Source organism: Ruditapes philippinarum, unplaced genomic scaffold, assembly GCF_026571515.1.
Source record: "Ruditapes philippinarum isolate M1 unplaced genomic scaffold, ASM2657151v2 ctg1734_1_1_1_1, whole genome shotgun sequence".
NCBI lineage: Eukaryota > Metazoa > Mollusca > Bivalvia > Venerida > Veneridae > Ruditapes > Ruditapes philippinarum.
Window position 1 is genome coordinate 116,464 of NW_026853883.1, and position 26,990 is coordinate 143,453.

Sequence of the window (26,990 nt, forward strand, 5' to 3'; positions counted from 1 at the left end):
GAGTAGAGACATCATTCTATTGTCTAAAAAGGGTTTTTTAATTACAAAGCAATAATGTTCTTGATGCAAATTATAGTTAACTTAACATTCCCATGGTAAATCTTTATTTTCTGAACCTTAATGTGAAGATAATAGAACATGGTCAAAACTAATTGAAAATGTCACAATGGAATAAAAGTGTCTAAATTTATACGAAAAATGCCGAGACCGAATAATATAGTCTAAATTTTGTCGAAAAAATGCAAAGATGAAAAACAAAATGGTCTAAAATTATTCGATAAATGCCAGACGGAATAAAATGGTCCTGGTTTTATTTGAAAATGCCAAGATTTAATATAAAAAAATCACGATTATTCGGGAAAAGCCAAGATGAAATAATAATAATAATAATAATAAATAATTCCTATAAAATGCCAAAATTAAACTTATAGTTATATATGGTTTATTTGGAAAATGTTCGCTAAGATTTAAGGACAAGGACAAAATTAAAAACTCAAAATCATCCATCTATTGTTTATCCTCATAGATTAATATTCAATATTAATTTGATAAAAGTGGCCAAAAGAAGCGTCTTTATGATAGTTTAGAATAATGTTATCAATACTTTACAAGATATGGGCATTTTACAGTAGATCAAAATATTGATCCGTTCCCAGAACCAAACAGTACCTTCGCAATAAGTGTAAACTTTCTTGCTCAAGGGAGCGACCGTTTGACCAATGACGAGGTTTGAACACACACGTCCAGCAATCCTTAAATTACTAGCCCAATGCCTTTCAACCATAGTGAGTGTTTTAATCATCCTATATCTAAACATACAATCTCCATAATTTAAATTCGTTGCATTTTTTGTGAAATTGAATTTTCGTTAGCGATGATTTACTGCGATAAATTTTACGCCCGCCGCAAAGTAGGCTATGTTTATGTTAATTTATAGCGTCTGTATCTATAAACTATCCTATCAAATTTACCACTTCTGATGATAACAGATATAACGGGTGATATATATTTTATTATCATGCATAAAGTGCACAGACGCAAAAAATGGCGGACCAATTAAAAAGTCATTATTGCGCCATTTCTTCCCGTCTGATATCAAAGGCGGGTGACATTCGATCCGGTGACATGATATGACTGTTTGCGCGGGAATGCTCTTAAAATGGAAACCGGGATACAGCGTGAGAATAGCACGCCTGACCTTTTCACTTTAAATGTTATCTCTGACATCAACGGGATATTTCATTGAATACTAATCTCCAAATGTTAAAAAACAAATTCATGAGTATTACGAAATAAAAACACAGGACGGGGAATTCCTGAAATTGTTTTATCAAAGAGTCACGAGTGTGATTCAGTGAACAATAGATAAAACTGTGGTACAAATAGCACTGAGTTTCAAATATAAAACTTAATGATCCGAGTGTAAGATAGCGCGACGAAGTTCACTAACATATAATTTAAACAATAATTTATAAAACGGAGAATTTGAAAATAAAATATAGTGCGTATAACTTCAAACAAAAAGAGATGAGGGCCATGATGTATTTGATGCTCGGCGTACTTTCAAAGGTAATTCATTATACAATTGCATTTTAAATTAACCACTGAAAATTGCCTTTACTTCTTTTTATCTATTTTAACAATTACGTTTGAATTGATTGAGCTTTGAATAAAAAGGAATTGGGTTTTCATTTACTTTTAAACTAGCCCAAATGATAAAGCAAATAGTTAAGGTTAACCAAATCTGTTATTACGTAAAGTTTTTGGGGAATATAAAAGAGATGCGAATGTCTATTGACTGGTACAGTTTTTGATTTTACATTGATATACAAATATCATCCGAATACCATTCTATTTTTTCACATAGCGTCTATGTAACAATGATTTGGGAACGGCGTATGAATACTATATTCTATATAATTCTTTTTATGACTTTTCAGACAGTGCGCATGGATAAATCCTTTCCAGGTATGTGTCTTAACTATTTTAAACGTCAATTTATAGAATTTGTGCAAAAGAAAATAAACAGTTTGCTATTTCTTATTATTAACATTGGTCGAAATTATAATTTTTTTTCAAGAACTCAGAAAGAAAGAACTAAATAAATAAAGTTTGTGTATTATAGGGGAATTATTTGATATTTTTACAGACTGATTGATGCATAAGATTTTACACGTTTTAAAGAAAAGCAATCTAAAACTATGACTTGTCTTTGTCTTGGTAATATCTTTCTCATAGAAACCAGATTCTGACACAGAACAAACAAAAAATACAAAAAATAAATAAATAAAAATAAATAAAGAATCAAAGTCTAGATAGATTCAGGCGTCAAAACTTGTTGATAGTTAGATTTGACTGGTGTCATATTTTAAGTTCCTGAAACTTTAAGTGACTCGTAGATTATTTAATTGAATCAGAAAAAACTTATTACAATAAATGTTAGAAAAAAAGTAATATCAGATTAATACCAGAACATGAATTCTCGGAGTTTAGTATTTCTACGTCTGTTTTAGTTTAAACGAGCGTTTTTTGTAAATCCATGTCTATGTTTAAAGTATGGTTTAAAACAAAATACAATTTTGTGCCACGTGAATATTAGTAAGTTATAACGGAAGAATTAACAATACAGAAAAAAAGAAGTAACAAAACTTCTTTTGCATTATATTTCTTGACCGACTTGTACGGAATGGATTTTTATACTGGTAACAAATTATCTCAAACTTTAGGGGGTGATTCATAAATATTTATTTCGTCAGTTTTTACACCATTAAAATCTTACGTTTCATCTTAACTGGTAATATAATATTTTTTCAGATCCCACGAATTCGGTGATTTATTTTTCTTAAATTACAGCTTACTCACATATTCAATGAATATTCGTAAATATTTTAACACAGCTATGTTTATTTCATAAGCACATCCAAATGTATGATGTCATATTTCCTGCCTCCATAAAACGAGGCAAAGATTATTGTTGTTAACTTATGCAAACAAATGAAACGTTATATTTAGCACGATTGTGTTTATTTTACAAACACATTCCATTTTGTTATGTAAAGCCCCCACTCAAAAAAATCCCTAGAGCAGACTTGCTCTTGTTTATAAATTTTATTCGGTACAAATCCGTTTTCAGTACATCCTTAACTTTGAGTGTTTCCTGGAAAAAAGCCAAATGTCAGTATAGGATGGTTTGACACGGTAGTTCTTGAAAATGCTTTAACATTATTATAACCAAGGTGTTTTTTTCTCCAAACATGTGTTCGCCTTATTGTGACATAAAAATTCTATATTTCTAATTTTCTAATTTTAAAATAATTTATCAGCTGGTAAACAAAAGGAAAAACAATTTTGTCAAACATTTAATAAAACGTGAAGGCCTATCAGTCTGACATATGGATAATTTCATTTTTAAAGTTTAAATAGTCAGCAAACAATAGAATTGAAAAGTTTATCTATGAAATTAAATTATTTAAAATGTATTTACAATTCAGTTCCCAAGCAGGTAATAACGGCCTTTTGTAGCCGGTTAATTATCATTTACTCCTTTTTTCGAAGATTTAATATCGATATTTCAGATCGCAAGCAGGGTACAACGGCCTTCCATACTTTTAAAGTATCATTACGCTCATTTGTAATATATAGTGACTGTTATAATAATTCTTGACCAATAATTGATCAAGATAATGCTTAATATAATGAACTAAATTATTTAAGGACTACCCCACTGTTTTTAAGAATTGAACGTTAATTACCAATACATTCTGAATGGTATTATTGATCACGTGGATTATTCATTATTTTTCGTAGTAAAATTTAAAAAAAATGAACTCAATTATGGCAAACATTCAAGAAATTTTTATTTCTATTTGTTCAGTGATCTTTTATTTTCGAATGACAAGATATTAAACGACAAAAAGACAATTTTATACGAGAAAGTCAAAGGTATCATGATAATCGGCGAGGTATTCCGATAACGGAATAATCGCAACTTTTCGGCTTTAGTATAATGGTAGAGGTGTTCCGATTGAAAAAGGCAGCGGTGCGTGAAATACCGAATGACACATTTATTAAAAACACACTTTAAATATGAACGAATTTTTTATCTGTTCATAGGCTTTGCCGACTTTCACATTATAATGATATGTATTTTCATACAAGCTGCGAAATGTTTAGTTTCTCAGTTTAGCAGGGACAATTGTCGCTAAATATTATAAAAAAAACTATTTCATTGATTTTGAAGCACTGAAATACAACTTCTTCTCTCTTTGTCTATTTCAGACTGGTCCTGCAAAAATAAAGTCGCTGATATCGTCTTTCTGTTAGACACTTCAGTGAGCATTTGGAAAGAAGATTTTGACAAGCAGCTAGTCTTTGTTGAACACATAGTTAACCAACTTCCGGTTGGAGAAAATGGCGTTCGTGTTGCTGCAGCTACTTTTGGTACCGATGTTAAGACTAGTTTTCATCTTGGAGACTACTTCGATAAGACTGACTTACTGGACGCCATTTACGGTATTCAATATCGTCAAGGGAGGACAAACACCGGAAGTGCGATTAAGCATGCGCGAAAGATAATGTTCGCAGAAAAACATGGCGGCAGGAAAAATGTCGAGAAAGTCCTGGTTGTTATCACGGACGGATTTTCGATAAATCCTCATGAAACTGCAAACGAAGCGTCGATATGTCGTAGTCACGGAATGAAACTAATTTCCGTGGGTGTTGGACATGGGGTTGAAGAGTACGAGCTAAAGCATATAGCGAGCGAGGTGAACGGCGAGAAGTTGGTCTATACAGTAAATGATTTTGATTCACTGAACAGCATAGAAGACGTCATAACAAGAACAACATGTGATGGTAATAAAAATTATTATCTTTTCTAAATCATCAATCCAGTTCTTTTTGTTGTCTTTTTTCATTTTGATTCTTCATTATTGCTGTTTTTTCTCCCATTTTTTTGTTCTCTTAAACTTGCGCCAATACTATGAATCATTAGTTTTTCTCATGAGATAAACCTTATTCTTAAAGCTATAAACCATTTCAATCATTAGACATCAAATGTGTATTTAAAAAAAAATCTTAAGTAAACAACATCAACGAAGGAGGACAATTACATTTATATTTTTTGAAAGCATGCATTCGAATGCAAACGGACACATATTTAGACCACTATATTTATCATTTTATCGTACAAACTTCCGGTTGCAATTTAATCCTATTTTTTCTGCGTTGTGAGCAAGTGGTGAAAGGCCACATTTAAAAGTTTATTTGAATGAATTCAGGAAATTAGACTTAAACCTGTTTCATTTCATATTTACATAATATATGTATTTATTTTTTCAAGCTATAAAAACAAAGGATGTTGAATTGGCAGACGAAACTGTTAAAAGTCAGCCTACCAAAGATGAAGCAAGAACATGTGAGTGCAAATTTATTTGAGCCGTGTCACGACAAAACCAACATAGTGCGTTTGCGACCAGCATGGATCCAGACCAGACTGCGCATCCGCGCAGTCTGATCAGGATCCATGCTGTTCGCTTACCAATCCTATTACAAGTAGAGAAACTGATAGCGAACAGCATGGATCCTGATCAGACTGCGCGGATGCGCAGGCTGGTCTGGATCCATGCTGGTCGCAAACCCATTATGTTGGTTTTGTCATGACACGGCTCAATTTTCTTTGCAATGTTATATATGATAAACTAGGACTTCTTTTTCAAACCACTTGTAATATCATGAGAAGATATTAATAATATTATCAGTGTTACTTTAGTATAGGCGTGGATATAAAATAATAGGGCTCATATTATATTCCAGGTATAGCTTTGTGGTATAATTTTGCACATAACAATTATAAAACTTGATCCCATGGTATATGTACGTTGGCCTATGTTAAGGAAATGTTTGCATCTTGAAATTTCCATATGAAGTTCCTTATAAATGGTTGTGAAGGAGTTGATATATTCATGTACATGTTTTTTGATTATGTATTTTACTTTTTATCTTTTTCAGATTGTAACGGGAAACCTGCGGATGTCTATTTCGTTGTGGACTCTTCGAGTAGTATACGTAAAACTGACTACAAGAAAATGTTGAATTTTATTACTGACGTCATAGATCTTTTTGACATTGCATCCCAGTCGACGCGCGTAGGCGTGGTTGCATACAGTGACACCGTACATCCGGTCATTGCACTTGATAATAACCTCTCCCCAAAACACTTGAAACAAAAAATAATGAATATCCCCCATTTCGAAGGTGGGACTCAGGCCGGAAGTGCTCTTAGATACTTACGAAGAGAAGGGCTAACACGAGGTTTAGCGCGGGAAAGTGTTGCTCACGTGGTCATTCTATTGACTGATGGAATGTCTTCTGATTCAAAACTAACACTGGAAGAGTCTAAGATACTTAAACAAAGAGGTACATATCTGTTTGCAATTGGAATCGGTGACCAGGTGGATACACAGGAACTAGAGGATTTGTCAAGCTACCCTCGGCAAGATTTTGTTTTTTTGATGGAAGATTTCCAGGTTTTGTCAGCCATTAAGAATCTGCTGGCGATAAAAACTTGCAAAGGTAATGAAGGTTATTCTTTTTCTCTCTCTTCATACTTGTGATATTTCTCCTTACGACATAAGTTTACCTTTTTTCTATAGCTACAACAGATGTAATACTAGCTTAAGGTCTTCAGCGTTCCCGTTTGTATACTATGACATGACGTGAACGCTGAAGACAACCCCGTAGGGAAAGTCCACCAATAATCGTGCCAGAGGAATCTGACACGCTCGTATTCATTCATCGAACATGCCATGAAGTAAAGTGAAGCATACCTTGATAAAACTATATATAATCTGTTGATAAGCCAGGGATGGACAAATAAAAATCTTATAACGAACATTAACTACCTAATAGTTACCGACAAGTAAAAAAATCAGCACTTGGCTGCCATATTGCCAAAATGTTTGACCACGTGATTACGAGATTGACCTTTACGAACCCATGTGTTTCCAATATTTTTATAAATTACTCTTTTTAAAGATATTGAAAAAGGTGATTTACTGACTTTTGTATTCAATATAATCATATTTAAGTACTAAAAAATTAATGAAAATAAATGAATGACGTCATACGAGGTCTCGCGTAGCACCTAAATGTCATGGCCGACTGTAGTTGGCGTAATTGATGTTTAGTTTAAACAATATTTTATTTCTATTTTACAACATAAATATATACAGTAAGCATATACAATCACACTGATATATTTCGTGGATTGGAAAACAAGTCAAATGTGACTTATGTAAATTCCTTTCCAAACATAATGTACTTGCAATAAAAAATATGCACATATTTGGGTAGAATAATACAGAAAAGGGAAATCAGATAAATAATTAAAATGAATAAATTTGTTAGGACATTATTATTTAGAGTAGTAGAATAAGACAATTTCTGTTTCAAGATTGTTTCATAATATTGGGAGATTACTCCAAACAATTTCTATCACAAGGTAAAATATTGTTTTTAACTAACATTCAATTTAAGTAAGTTTCTTCAAATGATTTTGTTTGGAGTGTTTCGAAAAAAAAGAGACTAAAGTATTTAAATGAAGTGTAATTGATGTTTAACAGTTAAATAGAAATTTTAATGACGGTATTATTATTTTGATACTTTAAATGGTATAGAACGATATTAAAATAATTGTTTTATTGTAAAATGCACAAGAATTGATTGGGACAAGTGTATTTGCAAGTGAAAAATAAGGTTAAATCAACTTATATGTTATGTTAGTCTGGTTAGGTTTCGTTACGGGTCTAATCCAAAACTTAAATGCCGCATCAGATGAAAAACAAAAATGTTAAATAGCGGCTTATAAAGTTTTGGGCTATAAAGGAAAAAACATGGTAAGGGCGATTATTCTGTAAGGCTTTATTTGATTTCTATTTTCACATGAGAGCAGTTTCCTCCCTTTATTACACCAAACTGCTCTTCCATCATTTAAAGGCTGAATTCACTTTTTTTCAAGGTTTACCTACACAAGCGTCTACAGATGCAGATAACGGTGGTTCAGAAGTATTACAGGCTGACGCAGGTATGACATGTAATTGTACATATTTATTTCCGGATAATTTTAGTTCAGCTAAATTATTGAATACCAAATCGGTAAAAAAAACACAACTTATTCTATGTTTACCTACATGTATGCAAGAATAAAACACAATGAGAATCAAGCAAAGAACTTACATTAATATATGATTCTTAAAATGTCGATGTTTTATGATTACAGATGAAGGACTATGTTCCACTCACAAACATGCCTTGGATGTCCTTTATGTGTATGACAGCCAATTTATTGAAAAGGATCACGCTGACGTCATCGAAAAATTGATATCCGAAATGCTTCTGGCAACAGCGGACAGTCACGTGAACACGGGTCTCGTGACACGAGCATCTGACAAACCGATACATGTTCCTTTATACAAGTACAAGGACATTGCGGAAATAAAACCTTTCCTTAAAAGGTCACAATCAGAAGGTGTCGCTGCTGTTTTAAGACATGCGCGCGTTGAAGGATTTTCGTTTGAAAATGGCGGCCGAAAGGAGGCCGCGAAGAAGGTTGTTTTATTTGTAGAGGGAGATATTGAGGATAGAAACTTGAAAGTTCGTCTGGCTGCTAAAAGACTCAAGTTCCGGTCTGATCTGGAATTGTTTGTAGTGACATTTGCAAAAGAGGCTAACGAAATTGTTACCTCCCTTGTTGACAGTCGCGAAAACTTGATACAAACCCTCTCTACAAGAACATTAAACACTGTGAGGAGATCGCTCCTCGAAAAAATATGCAAGAATAGAAGTAGGTCATAGTTGAAATATGAATGTAGGCTATTAAATTTACAGAAAGCAATTGTTGCTTGGATTTTAAAGGGAGTTTTTTTTCCATTACGAAATCGTGTAAGTTCGTAATAAGTAATCCCGTGGTGCTTCGTACTTTAGAGATGCAGTTAGCGCCGCAAGTATTTGCAAACGCATTAATTTAAAAAAAAAACTGTTTTGGTAATAAGAGTCTTTTTTACTAATTTACACTCAATGCGAAGAAAACCTTATATTTTCAAGATCTAATATTTAATCAATATTTTCCCGATCGACTACGAAAATCAATTCTTTTCCCTTTCGATTAAGAAAATCAATTTTTCAGATCGACTAAGAGACCGGCAGTCATTTGATTTCAACTTAAAAGCATTAAAAATGTAACATTTTTGTCTCTGTCTGTGGTGCAGTTATAATGCACATTTTATATGTTGTTTTATTTATTTTCCGTTTACTATTTATTACCAATATTAATTTTTGTACTTTTATATATGTTATTTATTACCTCTGGCTTGCCGTTATGTTTGATGTGGTAAATAAATCTATCAGTATTATTATTCATCAAATTTCATACATTTTTATAAAATATTTATTTCATGAGATGCAATAAAAATGCACTTGTTACTTGGATAATAAATAACTGTGTGTTCTGTAATTAAACATATATTAAATACACTAAATTCATTGCCGTTTTTGTGATTTTCTTTGATATAACAATGTCAATATTTAATGTACTTCAAATGTAAATATTATCTTTGTACTTTTTGTATTATCTTATATATTTATCATATTTTTACCTCAACTTTTTTGAAATTGAAATTATACAGGATTTATTTTCATCTTGCGGTATGAAAGTTATCATATTTCACTCGCGGCTACCGCCACTCATGAAATAAATACTGATTTATAGAAAAAAACTAGAATATCCCCTATGTTTCGTTTTTATATCTATGTAATTCTCTACTACAAAATAATTCACGTTTTGTACTCCTCTTTTCATACTTATATATCAGCCTTGTTTTTTCTTTGTTATAATATAAGTCATGTTTTTTACTCGTCTCTTTATGATAAAAACCGCCCTATGATATTTATGAACATACGTGTACTTACAAGATAAAACTAAGGGAGGTAATTATGACACCAATATCGCTCATTTTCAATAAGAGTTACCGTTATCTACAATTATTTACAGTAAAATGTGATTTTAGTATAGGAAAACATTTTGCAAAATTAATTTAGTCAAGAACGGCTGCACCGTTTGACCCATTGACTTAAGTAAATACTTACTAATAAACATTAATAAATTTAGTGTTTGAAATTATTTAAAAGAAACTGTCGATTTTCTAGATTGATTAAAATTTAGTCGATTTACCAAAGTTAATGTTCCATGATTCATTTGAAACACTACAATTCTATTGGGCGAAAAATAATTTTCAAACACATAACATAATACATGTACTACGATCTGATATAGAGGTTGTAATACTAGTAGATGCAAATGAAAAATTTTGTTAAATAATAAGAAAGACAAATGGTGGTACACCTGGTAGAATGTTTAGAATTGTTTGTGATCTAGTCATGTTAAATAAATTATATATTTTTGTATGTTTTTTTGTTTGTTTCTTATTTATTGAAGTTCTAGTTCTTTTAACTTTCAGTTATGCATTAAAGAGACAAGCATATTCATTCATAAATTTAACTTTAATTTTCGTGTCTATAACCCTTAGACAAATACAGGCAACTGGTTCTATCCATGCGACCAGGGCAATTTTCGTGTCTATAACCCTTAGACAAATACAGGCAACTGGTTCTATCCATGCGACCAGGGCAATTTTCGTGTCTATAACCCTTAGACAAATACAGGCAACCGGTTCTATCCATGCGACCAGGGCAGCTCAAGATCAGTCTTGTCATTATAAATAATACGTTACGGTATTGAGGTCAAATGACGAGATTCTCTGGAAGAAAAAAATGAGCCTTTTCTCAGATACCAACGTTTGTTAGCATATAGCCTATAATAAAAGGCTATATAATAGCATTAAATAAATACTTTTAGAGAATCCCCCACCCACCCATCCCCCACAACAACAACAACAACAAAACAAACATTCGAATGTAATCTGTTAAGATATATATAACTTTTTCTCACTCTTATTCAAAACGCAAGTTTTCTTTTTCTCTTTTTTTAAGACAATTAATTGGATTTTTTATTAAATTTTCTAACATATTTACTGTACTTCAAACTTAGCACTGTATTTATTACCAGTCAAGATAATGTCAAAGATATTTTTAATTTGGTCTTCTTATCTTACAGATATCTGAACAATATGCGGTATTGTTTTATAAAACAAGAATAGGCATTTGTGAGAAAAGTATTATATCTGTATTGGTAAATAATTTTATCATTATATTTAGCAAGTCGCATTAACATAGGGTTGTATCAGTTGCAAAACGTTGCATTATTCATTTTTAAAAGCACACACGAAGTCACCCCCTCGTCAAAGATTGACAACTGTTTAAAAGTAGAGCGCTATACACGTTTAAATGCACACTTTGAGATAAAATTTCAATGCTAACTTATTAATAATTTTTCTAAAATATCTAAATTTATCATTTCATAACAATTTTCTTTTATGATAGTGTGGGAAGGGGAAAGGACACTCTTTATAACATTAAAAATGCATAATGGAAGGGAAGGGTGATCTCGCGGTTTGATCGAGAGGTCCATAGACCGAGTGCTTCTAGGGCCTCGTATAATGTCCTTGTGCAAGAAAAAATACTCTACACAAATAAGAAGGTGATATAATTAAAATGTACGTGGCGCTGCCATATGCGGGATAATTTAAGACTCCGGAAGTAGCTTGATTAATGGATTCAAATAGCATAATGCCCAAGAGTAACTGCTTTAAAGGTCGATGAACGTGCCATGTGCATATAAACTCAGACTATTAAATGAAAAGAATACTCCATTTTTTGTGTGTTTTCGTGACAACCAAACGATTTAATAAACATGTCTTATCGATTTTCAAGAACACAGACGACCAAATTATTTCAAACTCAATGCATGTCCTGAATTACCCTAAAGTCCTGAAACGACACCCAATAACCCGTATGTACTGATATCAGCAAGTGCAAAATATGTTTACGTATATTACCCGCTACCCAGTTTCCAGCAGAACTCAATAACCCCGGCTCTGCAGTGCTACTATCAAAAATAGGTCTTAAATATTTAGGGGAAGAGTTCTTTGTTATTTTCATTTAACAGGTTCCAGGTTCTATGTGATAAGATAACCATGGGCTCTTTGTGAACTTAATAATAATATAGTATATCGATGATCATGTATTAAAATCATGACAAGATATTGGTTACGCCCACTTTTTTGACCCAGTGTTCGATTTCGAAATAACGAGTTTGTAACCTATTTTAGTGGTGTCTGACCTGATAAAACTGCTCACAAAGCGTTCCCGACTGTGCCCCGACCAGACGACATATAAGAGCGATGATACGTAAGTAAACAAATAAATAACTCCCAAAATTTAATTGAAATCGAGTAAATCGGCACTTCAAGTGGTGCATAGTTACCGAAAACAATATGACATCTTATCAAATAAAAAAAGTTCGACATAGAAAAATTGAAAACTGAGCAGTTGTGTACTTTTCCTCAGTCGGGCCTTCTGTTTTTACTCTTGTAGTTTGTCTTGCTTTGCGAACTTGAATTTGATTTTTTTTCTTCGGAAATTATTTCGGTGAGTGTCTTTTCTTTTATATGGTTTTAAGAAAATCTATGAGTTCGAACATCATTTTTTGAAATTGTAAATACAATATCTAATGCATTTATTTAATCATATATTAGTTATTATAAATAAATATAATATTTAAATCTTTATCTATTTCTTTTTCTTCTTGCTTGGCTTTCTATTTTTTTTTTACAAAATTTGTAACAAGAAACGCCTGATTTTGCAAGTTTTCTGTATTTATTCTATTTTGTTATCTTATTAAATGTTTCAACATTGTCACTTTTTGTGGTAATAAAACAAACTTGCCCCTATATCTCTTTATTTTGTACAGTTTAATCTTAAGTATAGCATTAGTTATTAACATAACAGGTGACCAATTATCAAACACTTTCAAAAAGTAAAACATTTTCGAAGTAATTCATAGTGAGTTGTACATATGTCAACTTGAACCTTTTACGTAACGTACAAAAAAGACAATTAACTTTAAAGCTGCATGCCTTCAGATGAACCACATTACTCAAAGAAAATCAAACTTGAGAAAAAAAGAAGTGAAATTTTAAGAAAAGTAAAAAGATTCAAGATAAAAGTAATAATTTCCATATTATTTGCGATTGGTGACTGATTTTGAAGTAAGTTTCACCATATTGCTACTGCATGCGTACAAACGCACTAAGGGCAATTTTTGCATAATTTGACATTTTTGGGGGTTAATTTACTTCGTTCGTAAGTTTTATTTGCAATGTGAAAATTATTTTCTTCCTTCATTTCCCAATATTTTACTTTTTAACACATTTTCAAAATTTCATGAAAATTAGCATGACTCTGGAGGCCTGCTGCTTTAAATATAATTCTTATGTAATGTTGGATTAACAAAAACTTCAAAAATTACTTTACACCAATGAAATTTATTTTATTTCAGTTCAAGGTTCGAGCATATAATGCAAGTGTTCTTGCGAACCGCAGCGCTGGTACTACTGGCGAATGCCTTCACTTCAGGTAACTCTTCTTTCTAATTGGCACCATTTGCTATTGTTATTTACAGGCTACCGAATTATGACGGACATTGCCGAAATATGACGGAAATGCCGAATGTAGCCAAATTATTCTTAATAAATGATTATTTTTCAAGTTTTAGTTTGAATATCAACACATTAATATTTTACTTTTAAAACTTATTTCTTTACTATGCTCTTATTTATTTGCAATATATTGTATCAATTCTTTCCAAATAAATCTTCATTAAAGATTTAAATTCTCAACAAAACAACCAAGACATCTGTCCCCCGAAAGGATGTTTTGCAGAGGTTTTACTATATTTATGATATATTTTTGTAACGATGCTCAGCATGATGGTGAAGAGCTGGTACTATACCCCTTCAATCTTTTCTTTTTTAAGTATTCGGACAGGATTGCCCACCTGATGACCCGGTTTGTAGACAGATAGGTCAGAGCGTGTGTGTGCCGCCGTTGTCGGATACTTTCGGCAGATCACAATGCGGAATTTATTGTGAGTTTTGTTACTATAACGACACTACCGATGCGCCAACCGGAGTAACGGGAGTGACAGGAATATCTACGTTACCAACAACGGAGACTACAAGTAACGTTTCATTTTTTTTCCTTTTATTTCATCTTTTATCTGATCTTAATACCGAATTTAGGCATTATTGAGTTACAATATTCAAAAAAAATTATTTCATAAAAAAAAATAATAAAAGCAATAATTGTGATGGTATGTTACTGCTATCGTTACGATGATTATGACGGTGATGATGATTATGACAGCGATGGTGATTACGATGATGATGATGACTGCGATTATGTTAATAATGGTACTGATGATGACTGTGATTATGTTGATAATGGTAATGATGATGACGATTATCATCAAGCATCACCATCATTAATAAAAAATTACAATAATTACGATTATAAAGCATGTTGTACTTTTCGTTCCCTCTCCTAAACAAACTCAATCAAGCACTGTACATTTACCCTGACTATTGCAAGAAATAAAATTTTCTTACAACATATTTTATTGTGGATATGTAATAACTTAACCTTTCAGTACCAATCCAGGAATGTCCCGATGACGATCCAATATGTCGTCAGGTCGGAATTGATATCTGCGGACCGGAGTATTTCGATTTCGCCAAAAGAAAATGCGGTCAATATTGCGAATATTGTTTTCTAAACGAGACATTACCAAGCCAGGGAACGCCAGCTTCAGAAACGCCACCTAACATTACTGTAACAATGCCACCACAAACTACAACAACAACAACGGAAATGACTACAACAGTGACTGAAATACCGGCAACAGAGCCTTCGACTACACTGGGAACTGAGATACCACAAACTGTCACTGTCACGTTACCGGAAGTGACCGAAAAACCACAAACTGTGACTGTTACGTTACCGGAAGTGACCGAAAAACCACAAACAGTGATTGTTACACAAACAAATGCGACCGAAATACCACAGAATGTCACAGCAATAGTAACAAAAGCTACTGAAACACCGCAAACAATGATAGTTTCACAAACGGCTGCAACCGAAACCCCACAAACAGTGAAAGTTCCACAAACAATAGCGACTGAATCGCCTCAGCCCATGACAACCGAAAAACCAAAAGCAACAGAAAAACCGATCACGATGGAAACAACAAAAGCGACTGAACCGCAAAATGCTTCACTTGCGACCACAAAGGCGACTGAGAACCCACCGAAACAAACTTCAAAATTAGCAACGTTGCTAGTACCGGAGACGACAACTGCTCGTCCAGTACCAACAACACAGGGTATACCTTAACAATCATTTGATAAACTAGTCTTATGCCTTTTATATAAAACTTTATTGCGTGATTTAGCAAATGCTTTTATAATTACAAAATTATTTTATCGATCAAATGCAATACTAGTACTTCTTGTAGAAATGGACAAAGGTACCGATACATTTATTTACATGTATTTGTATTTCAAAATAAGGTATTCATAAACTAGAGAAAGATTCCGATAAAGATAAAACTTTGCTAGGATTTGTTGGATAGTTTGATACAGCGATACTAGAATTCTCAAATGAGGTGAATGAAGCTATTCCTTCCTTAACTGGATAATAGAACATATTCTCATCTTTCTTTTTCAATGCTTAGAGCATGCTTGATTAAATATCGAGCGTTTGTGCACCTTTATGACATACAGTAGGATTATCAAGCCCTAATGTGTTCGCTAACACACTCTTTCCAATTTCCAGGACATTGGCTTTTCCAAGATTGTAACCGGACCGCAGAAGTCGTGTTTGTTTTAGACTCATCAAGCAGTGTGGGTGCAGACAATTTTAAAATGATGCTTGAATTCACACAGAATATCACAGAACGCTTGGAATCCGAATACGAACGCTTGAACCTTACTGTTATTACGTACAGCAACGAAGCAAAGGTACAGTTCTATGATTTATACTATAGTAGTAGGAAAATCAAGGATCACGTGATTCGTGGGTTTGGAAAGTTAAATACGAACTTATTCAAGTAACTTTTATTTACTATTTACATATTACAGCGTGTATGTATCGATGACAAATTTTAAACAAATACGGTTAGTGAATTTTATTCTGGTGTTATAATATGATGCTAAACATTTTTTCTTTCTTTGACAGGTTGCTTTACAGTTGAACGATTCTGTTAATGTATACACAGCAGTTACCGCCGAGGGAAAAATCCCGTACTCGCATGGCGGCACCCAAACACACAAAGCTTTAGAATTAATGATAAAATCATTCAGCCGTGACGTCATTAATCCAAAGATTGCTGTGGTAATCACAGACGGTGCTTCGTTTGAACCAGATCAGACACGCAAAGCAGCCCAGTATGCAAAAGACAATGGTGTAGCTATTTTTGTCATTGGTGTTGGCGATGACGTCAATACTCACGAGACAAAGGATATCAGTAGTGACCCGGATGGAAGGTTTCTGTTCCAACTGAACAACTTTGGGGCTCTTTCTTCTATCTCTGAGCTATTCCATTCCAAAACGTGTCTAGGTATTGATTTTTTGAATTAGACATACAAGATAAAGATTTACTTTCGTCATGTGCATTAAATATGAAATTCGTTATTTTATTTTAATCAAGTAGAGCATGATGTTAATTCTTGCCCATAAAAACTTTATATACTATTATTAATATTGCAGTGTCAACACAGCCAACGACAGAAACTACACAGAAAATAACTGAACAGACTGTGACTGAAGCTCCACAAACTGTTCAAACAGTTACAGAAACACCACAAACTATAACAGTGACAGCTAAAATAACGGGATCCCCACCTATGCCAGTATCTGGAGAATCACCAACTCCAAAACCAGCCGTTGTTAGTACTGATAAACCGTCTGCCATTCCACCCGTCCAGACACAAACACCAATTATTGTTCCTGTGGAAACTGGACCGACAGCAGGACCTGTAAGTGCACAAACACCAATTGTTGTTCCCGTGGAAACTGGACCGACCGCTGGACCTGTAAGTGCACAAACACCAATAATTTTTCCCGTGGAAACAGGACCGACAGCAGGACCTGTAAGTGCACAAACACCAATTGTTGTTCCCGTAGAAACTGGACCGACAGCAGGACCCGTAAGTGTACAAACACCAATAATTGTTCCCGTTCAAACGGGATCAACAGCAACGCAAGTAAGCAAACAAACCCCCATTGTCGTCCCAGTCGAAACTGTCTCAACAAAGAAACCAGTATCTATTACATCTGTAATTGTACCAGAAACCCAGAAACCTCAGAAAACTACAGTGACAGAAGAACCAAAAACACAACCACCTCAACAAACAACAACAAAGGCACCAGAAACCCAGAAACCTCAACAAACAACAATAACAGAAGAACCAAAAACACCGGTACCTCAGCAAACAACAGTGACAGAAGAACCAAAAACACAACCACCTCAACAAACAACAACAAAGGCACCAGAAACCCAGAAACCTCAACAAACAACAATAACAGAAGGACCAAAAACACCGGTACCTCAGCAAACAACAGTGACAGAAGAACCAAAAACACAACCACCTCAACAAACATCAACAAAAGCATCAGAAACCCCAAAACCCCAGCCGATTACAACAACAGAAGAACCAAAAACGCCAGAACCTCAGCAAACAACAACAAAGGCACCCGAAACGCAAAAACCTCAAATAACAACTACAACAGAAGAACCAAAAACACCCAAACCCCAACTAACAACAACAAAAGCACAAGAAACCCCGGAACCCCAACCAACTTCAACAACAGAAGAACCAAAAACACCAGAACCTCAGCAAACAACAACAAAGGCACCCGAAACACAGAAACCCCAAATAACAACTACAACAGAAGAACCAAAAACACCCAAACCCCAAATAACAACATCAAAAGCACAAGAAACCCCGGAACCCCAACCAACTTCAACAACAGAAGAACCAAAAACACCAGAACCTCAGCAAACAACAACAAAGGCACCCGAAACACAGAAACCCCAAATAACAACTACAACAGAAGAACCAAAAACACCCAAGCCCCAACTAACAACAACAAAAACACAAGAAACCCCGGAACCCCAACCAACTTCAACAACAGAAGAACCAAAAACACCAGAACCTCAGCAAACAACAACAAAGGCACCCGAAACACAGAAACCCCAAATAACAACTACAACAGAAGAACCAAAAACTCCAGAACCTCAGCAAACAACAACAAAGGTTCCAGAAACCCCGAAACCTGTACCAAGTCCAACAACAGAAGAAGTGCCAAAAACACCAGAACCTCAGCAAACAACGACAAACGCTCCAGAAACCCAGAAACCTCAAGAAACAACAACAAAGGTACCAGAGACTCAAAAACCTCAACCAATTACAACAACAACCGAGAAACCTATAACTCAAGAGCCAAATCCAACATCCACGGTGAAACAAACGACTGCAAAACCTCCGCCTAAGCTTACCACGGTGAAACAAACGACTGCCAAACCTCCACCTTCACTTACCACGGAGAAGCAAACGACTGCCAAACCTCCACCTACACTAACCACGGAGAAACAAACGACTGCAAAACCTCCACCTACACTTACCACGGAGAAACAAACGACTGCCAAACCTCCACCTTCACTTACCACGGAGAAACAAACGACTGCCAAACCTCCACCTACACTTACCACGGAGAAACAAACGACTGCCAAACCTCCACCTTCACTAACCACGGAGAAACAAACGACTGCCAAACCTCCACCTACACTTACCACGGAGAAACAAACGACTGCCAAACCTCCACCTACACTTACCACGGTGAAACAAACGACTGCCAAACCCCCACCTTCACTTACCACGGAGAAACAAACGACTGCCAAACCTCCACCTTCACTTACCACGGAGAAACAAACGACTGCCAAACCTCCACCTTCACTAACAACGGAGAATCAAACGACTGCCAAACCTCCACCTACACTAACCACGGAGAAACAAACGACTGCCAAACCCCCACCTACACTTACCACGGAGAAACAAACAACTGCCAAACCACCTACTTCACTGACTACGGAGAATCAAACGACTGCCAAACCTCCACCTACACTAACCACGGAGAAAACAAACGACTGCCAAACCTCCACCTACACTTACCACGGAGAAGCAAACAACTGCCAAACCTCCACCTTCACTTACCACGGAGAAACAAACGACTGCCAAACCTCCACCTACACTTACCACGGAGAAACAAACGACTGCCAAACCTCCACCTACACTTACCACGGAGAAACAAACGACTGCCAAACCTCCACCTTCACTAACCACTGTGAAACAAACGGCAACCAAAACCCAAACTGCTACAGCAGGGCCGATAACTACAACACACAAGTTACCGACAACAACTGCATGTATGTAAAAATATTTTGAAAATTTGATTTTTCTGCATGCAGTTTATGCAATCATGTACCGATAAGATAATTAACTTCATCTGCTGAATTTTAATGGACCTGTCCAGCTTCTAGTTTTTGAATTGATTATTAAAGATATTAGAGATATTAAGATGAAAATTGAAATTATTATAGAGCTGTCAAAGACTATCGCCCATTTGTATAAGAATCTTATCAACTTATAGAATGTTTTTAATCGTGTACAAACGTTTACGAGTTCTTTATTTTTTTTCAGCTTGTATCAAGAAAGTCGCCGACATTGTCTTTGTTGTCGATTCATCTGGCAGTATTGGCGCAGACAACTTTCAGAAGGTCCGGCAATTTATCAGAGACGTGGTAATGACCTTTGACGTTGGTCCAAACAGCACCCGAGTAGGACTTGTCGAGTACAGCACGTCGGCTCATATAGAGTTCAAACTGAACGAGAAAACGAATCGCACAGATCTTTTGTCAGCTGTAGACGCCATTGCATACTCTGGTGGAGGAACATCGACATCAGACGCTCTCGAGCTTATGAGGTTGCAAGGCTTTGACGGGTACGTTGCCTTGTGCGGTCCCCCATCCCCTTCCCAACCCTGGGATCGACTAGTATGTCTATCCCACTGATATTTAGATCTCAACTTACGTTACGTGTGAAATTTACGCTAAAATTTGATTGCTCCTGGCCCCCTTTGAAAAACTAAGTAATATACTAGTACTTATAATGTCAAACCCATTTGCATAGATAAGAATGTATGCACCATAAACCGGTAGTCCATTGATGTGTTTGTCACGTGTTACATTCGTTAACATTGTTCGACTACAATCATTTGCCTTTTTATTGTTTTAACATCGAACCTCAAGAAAGACATTAAACCTTGGCCTTCTGAATGTCTTAAATAAACTTGTCCAGCTTCTGTTTATGGAACTGTCCATAATCAATTTTGGGAATATCAAGATGAGAACTTACAGTTGGTCCGTCAACAGTATAGAGCCTGGTCTGACGGCGCAGAAGTGATGGTGGTCTAGCTTTATACTGATGACATATATCACTTTTAGTCTCATCAGGGTAAAGGTTCAATTCTTACAAGAGAGAAGGATAAACAGAATGTCTTAGATTGTACTCAAGCGCCAGTCTGATCATGTTTATAATAAACAATGCATAAAGAGGCATTTGAGAGTTTTATTCATAAGTCAAATTGTAAAATGATAAGAGAACATAGATGAACAAGACAGGGCGACGTTCACAGAATGAAGTGTCGATAAATTTTGTCACAAAAGAGCACCGGAAAGCATCAAATAGTTTACCGGACAAAAGGCAGCGGTTGGATAACTCACCATTTATGCATTAATTCAATTTTTCCTTTTTGTTATAAAATGTTATTTCTTTAATTCAGCGAACGTCCGGGCGCCCCAGACATCGCAATCGTAATAACTGACGGACTTTCGAAATACCCACAAATCACTCGGAAACAGGCGGACCTTGCCAAGGGTGAAGGCATAACAATGTTCTCCATTGGCATAGGTAACCTTACAGACCAGAGCGAGCTTGTTTCCATATCCAGTGACAGGAAGTTTTTGTTCCAGGTCGGTGATTTCGAGACACTGCTGACCCTGGACAGTGTAGTGGCGCATATGGCATGTGGAGGTACTGGTTATCCTTTCATTTACCTTAAACTCCAATTATAACAATACTTAGGAGACCGTCGAATTTATATCGCTATATCCGGATATGTTATATCCGAGGGGCAACCAATTTGAACGTAAATGTCGGATCTGCGGCAACAGCATCGTTATAAGCGGTATATCGTTATAAGCGATATTGTTTATAAGTGGAGTTTACTGTACATTCTAAGTTACAAAGTGACGCAATGTTCTCATTCGATATCTTTTAAGAATTGTCCTTTTAACTTTACTCAATAGGTATTACATATGTTCACCAAATTTGAAGATTTCATTTTCATTGGATATACATGCTAACTTGTCTAATAAATTTCGTGTAAAGCATAAGAAATGTTTTTGTTGTAGATCTTTTTTTGTTTTTATTTGTAATTTCTTGTAACTTTTCTTACAGTGACGAGTGTTGTAGACATGCTTCGTTTAGTATAAACATGTTCCTGCCTGTTTAAAATATGATAAATCACGAGACTTAAAAATGAATTCATTATAAACTTAATATTATAAACTTATAATTATATGTGCAAGAATAGAATTTTCATACAAAAAGCTGGTATTCCAGATACACGATTGTTGTCGAAGAACTTGTATATAGCGCAGATTGCGTGAACTATAAATGACGTAGCTTTTATTTCTTTCTTGATGAACAACAATAATAATGTATGTTTGAAAACATTTACAGTTGTCCTACCTGAACAACATTATACTAGAATAGCAACTACCGCGTCAACCACGCCGTCGGGCTGTGTGGATTTAAGCCCCGACTGTGCCTCGTACCCACGGGACTCGTGTACGGACTACGCCCCATACGCCAAGAAAAACTGCGCAAAAACTTGCGGTTATTGCCCAGGTAAGTAAAGATCTAAATTATTATACCTAGTTCAAAAGAAACTTTGACACAGACCATATATAAACTAGTCTAATACAAATCAGGATTACCTGTTATTTAAGTATGTCTAGTTTTCAAAGTTAAGTGAAATTAGTTACATCGTAATCATTGAATCGCAACCAATTGTTGTCATTGTTGCTGAGATTTCAAAGATTTGCTATATATTCTTAACTTTAGCATTCAATATTTCTACAATCAAATCGTGTGAGAAATAGAGGTTTGGAGTTTGGATAAATAAGAAACGGGATCTAATTCCATACACCATGAACAACTCGCTTTTCGAAAAAAAAAAACAAAAAAAAAAAACAATTGACTGTATAGCTCATCCAATTTAGTCATTAGTTATTCTAATTCGTTACAAAGCAAAGTAATGTGTCAACAAGTTCCTCAACAGTGTCACTTTTTTGATGTTTCGAACGCGTAAAAATGATTTTTACCCGGAATTTTCTTGGTATAGCATGCGTTGCTTTACATATACTAGTATGCAGTCGCATTCAAATTTGGTTCCAATCATCGTTATATTGGATGACTATATATTTATTTGCTTACATTTATTTTCGTGATATTTAAATTACTATTTCGTCCTTTTAACAGGTTTCCCCCTGGTGGAACCAGCCTGTGAAGATAAGCTGGGTAACTGTGAACAATACGGCACAGATATGTGTTACAATCCAGCCCAGTTTAGCTGGGTCGATACAAACTGTAGAAAATTCTGTGGATTTTGCGGTAGGTCCATTTTACGTCACAAGCTACGTAACGTTCAACGTCACCAACCATGGAAGGCCTGTATCACAGTGATCGATCTAAAATTCCATTACAATACTGCCATTTAGTTAATGTTAAGAAGACATAAGCAATAATTATGAAATCTGACTTTGACGTTTGCAATTATCCCATTTCCTGTGCATATCACGATTATTTTTTCCAAATATGGGTCTCTAATATTGTCTGTTTGAACAGATTTTATGTAAAACATTTTATTTGCTTGAGTCGCTTTCATAAAAAGAGTCGGCATCATTCGCAAGTGATTGTTATTCATTATATAAATTTATACCGAAGGCGGAAAATACCGGAATGTTACGATTGTGTACAGTTCAAGTGATTTGTTTCATTGTATTTTAGGTAACAAGACTGAATTATACATTACCACAACTCAACCAACAACAGTTGTTACAGGTATGTCAGTATTATTATTATTTTTTATTATTATTATTATTATTATTATTATTATTATTATTACTGTCATTATTATTATTATTATTATTACCGTCATTGTTATTATTATTATTATTTTCATAATTTCAAATAAACTTTTATAAAATTTTCTGAATAAAATGCATTTCATTATTGAGAGTCATAAAGTCGCGAAAATGTTGATGGGGTTAACAGGCTGTCGTTGTTTTCGCGAATAAATATTGATTTATTTTTATGGTTTTACGCCTATTTTAACATATTTTATGGTCATATCTGGGCGGTTGATAGATCCAACAGTTTTTTGGTTTTTTTTGGATAACTAACCACTTATTACCAATTTTAACTACATGTGACTGATTACTAATCCTACATGTTTTATGCATCAGTGGTGAGAGACTCCACCCCCCCCCCCCCCGAAAAATCTCCAACCAGCACCACCACCCCCCCCCACCCCCACGTCAGAGGATCAAACCAGCGGCCCCAGGGTTACTCATACGATACTCGCCCTATTGATCAAAGCAGTGGACCTCGCAAATAAAGCCAGATGCAAAAGTTGGTTTTAATATACCGACAATGTATGGTTACAAACTGAATGGTTACAAAGTAATTGCTGTTTTCAAGAACATTGATTTTTTTTTCTAATAAACATTCAAATATTGAGAGAAAAGATATGATATTTGCAGTGAGAAATATTTGATATCTTTTGTAAAACCTCAAAAGCTTACCAAATTCCGCTCGTCTTTGATAAGTAGGTGTTACTTAATATAAAATTCCTATCAGTTTATAATAGAAAATCTAAATCCCGTGTGTCTTAACTGAACAATAGATGATACAAGATACAAGTATATGTACTTTAATTTCAAAACGATCGGATTTTAGCTTTACAATCTTAAAGTGATATACTGTAAAAGTAGTTAAGTTAGCGGCGCGGAAATATTGGCGAATTTCGTGAACTGAAGAAAAATCTATCAGCCAACCAGTCTTTAAATTTTACCTTAGCACGATCTCACGCGAAATGTTTGGAATTTTAAATTCGCTTACTGTTCGACACAAAGAAATATCTATCTATACAGTATTACAAGGCAATAATGCAAGAATCCTTGCACGTAAAATCCGTGCAATATTTATTTGTATTTCAAACACGAGATCTTTTATTTTCAGATGCTAAATGCGAGGATAAATTTTCAAGTTGTGCAAGCTACAATGCGGACCTGTGTACGAACCCCACATATGACTCCTGGGCACGGACAAATTGTCCGAAATATTGTGGCATTTGCTTTAATTACCACCACGTTACCAGCGTGGTAGTTAATAAAATTCAGTAAGTAGCACGGTTCTGTGCATACCTAACATTTTGGTTTATACATAATTCATTTTAGTTCGATTGTGTAGGAAGCTATAGGCTTATAGAAACACTTTCGAATCCGTTTCTGGAACCAACCAGTACTGAACAATGAGTGTAAAGTTTCTTGCTCAAGGAAACCACGAATTGTCCCTTACGGGATTTGACCCCGTGCGGCAAGCGATTGTTAGATTACTAGTCCGACGCGTTAACCACTCGGGATGCCGCCACTTAAATATAATAACTATATAGCAACATGTCTCTAGATGGTAGAATGAAATAGAATTAAGTACATAGTAAACACTGGTCTCGATAAATATAAAGTGGATTGGTCTCTAATTGGCACATTTTCTGTATGTGCTTCAAATTTTAGATAAAACAACATAAATGTATCGTTTGGATATTCTTATAAAGTATTTCTCGCAAAAAACATTATAGATAGGGTCCTAAGTGATTTAGTATGGACATTTATATGATGAAAAATAATATTCAACGATAAAATGTTGGTCTTTTTACACTAGATTTGATCGACATGGAAACTGGAATGATATTCCAAAATGTAAAGTCTGGTTATAATTGGCAGGTATCCTTTAAATCAGGTTTGATTGTAATATGTAACATAATTGTCTTGCTCTTGAGAAAAAAATCAAGGGCAGGTAATGCAGACCAAAATATATCAGAATGTATCCCAGACCAAGAGTTTGGGCAGGTGACTCATACTTGACATTTGTTAATTAACATATAAATTACTTCATAAACTACGATTTAAATTTACGATTTTCTGTATTTCAGATGCCCAGCTTGGAAACTTCCGGAGCAATGCACATTAGAATACAAGGACGGGCAATGTTGTCCTTTCCCGAAATGTACCGACGGTCTCCGACTATCTATAAAACGCCTCTTGTGATAGGCAAATTTTGTGTACTATTATTGTATATTCATCAGCATTGTAGTTTGTTAAAACGATACATTTAAATTTCGTATATCTAAGACTAATGTATTTTGAGTTCCCCCGTTTGTTAACCAGTACATATGTATGATGGACAAGTAGGAGCATATTATTCCGTCCAAAATGAACTTTACAGATATAAAAACGCTACAATTTATATTTCAAAAAAGTCATGGCCAAAATATCTTCTTACGATGTAATAATTTATATTCATAAAAGGCTAGCTAAGAGTGTCCTTGTTTGTTTGTTTGTGAGCTGGAAAATGTACTAAGGGCTTATTTTCACTTCTCATACATATGATTTGTCAGACAAAATTAAGTGCATTTATTTTTCTTCCTCAAAAGTTTTTTAAATATTGTGTTGACCTGTTAAAATTTTCAAAAAGTTTCTCACTGGCCTTGTACCTGGGCCATCCTTTGCTTGTACCAGGATTTCGTATTTTGTATGGAAGACAAAATACAACATCGTTTACATTTCGCGTCCTTTATGACGCATAATGTCGCATTCAGTTTATTATGTTTTAAGCATCTCACAGACTCTAAATAAATTATTACAACAATATAATCACACTTGTTTGCCATTTCTAGAGAACGAAAAATGTTTTCATTTTTTAGGCTTAATGTGTCTTTAAATTAAGCTCGTAAATGAAATCAATTAACCACTATGTCTCCGTCTTTTCTGTTGTTTTCAATTTGTTATGTAGCATTTATCTGTAGTTTTTTTTTCTTACACTTGGAAGGTTTTGATAGAAACAACTTGAAGAGTTGTTAGGGATAGATGGTCAGTCAAACTAAATTTGACATGGATACAGTCGCATAGAAATGGAAAAAAATCACAGTATATTTTGTGTGAATACATATACAAATACTATAATGGTGTGAAAATGTATCTGTATTTATAAAAAAAACAACCTGCGCTCCTCCTTTTTTTTCGTTAATATGTATCGTAATATAAAATGTGACCGAAAAAAAATTTTGATTGAGAATATATTGTTATAAATGTATAATATGAGTGAATAAATGTGATATTAAAACATTGATAGTGTGTTATGATTTGCGATTCATACATAACCAGTTGATAAATATACGTTTAAAGTTTGCTCTATTTTTTGTTTCAATATTAACATTGGTCATACTAAATATCTGAAATGGATTCGTCCGTCTTTAAACCTTGTCACAACCAGAAAATTCAAAATCTGCAACGTTACAGACTAAATAGCGAACTTGCAAGACCATGTCCACACGGCAAAGACTTACCACACCGGCTAATTTTGGTCTCCACTGATGGTTTTGCTAGATTATGTAGCCATCAGAGTTAAGAAACTTCAAATAATGAAATGCTTTATAGACTGAAATTATCAACATGGGCCCGAAAGAATTAAATTAGAAGCCATTTTTGATAAACTTTGACCTTTTTTTACTAT

At 34.6% G+C, this 26,990-nt stretch overlaps 1 protein-coding gene across 1 annotated transcript; it reads left to right on the plus strand.

Annotated features, from left to right (window-relative positions):
- The first annotated feature begins 1,312 nt into the window (after positions 1-1,312).
- Positions 1,313-25,784, plus strand: LOC132738234 (uncharacterized). The gene is given in 23 exon segments (XM_060725695.1): positions 1,313-1,569; positions 1,941-1,968; positions 4,279-4,854; positions 5,342-5,416; positions 6,010-6,573; positions 8,018-8,083; positions 8,279-8,842; positions 12,285-12,363; positions 12,505-12,603; positions 13,514-13,590; positions 13,991-14,194; positions 14,663-15,394; positions 15,847-16,031; positions 16,249-16,630; positions 16,780-19,215; positions 19,217-19,498; positions 19,773-20,073; positions 20,914-21,164; positions 21,876-22,043; positions 22,677-22,808; positions 23,205-23,258; positions 24,438-24,597; positions 25,411-25,784. Coding segments are annotated over 23 exon segments (7,572 nt in total). The 5' UTR covers positions 1,313-1,527; the 3' UTR covers positions 25,526-25,784.
- Positions 25,785-26,990: the final 1,206 nt, after the last annotated feature.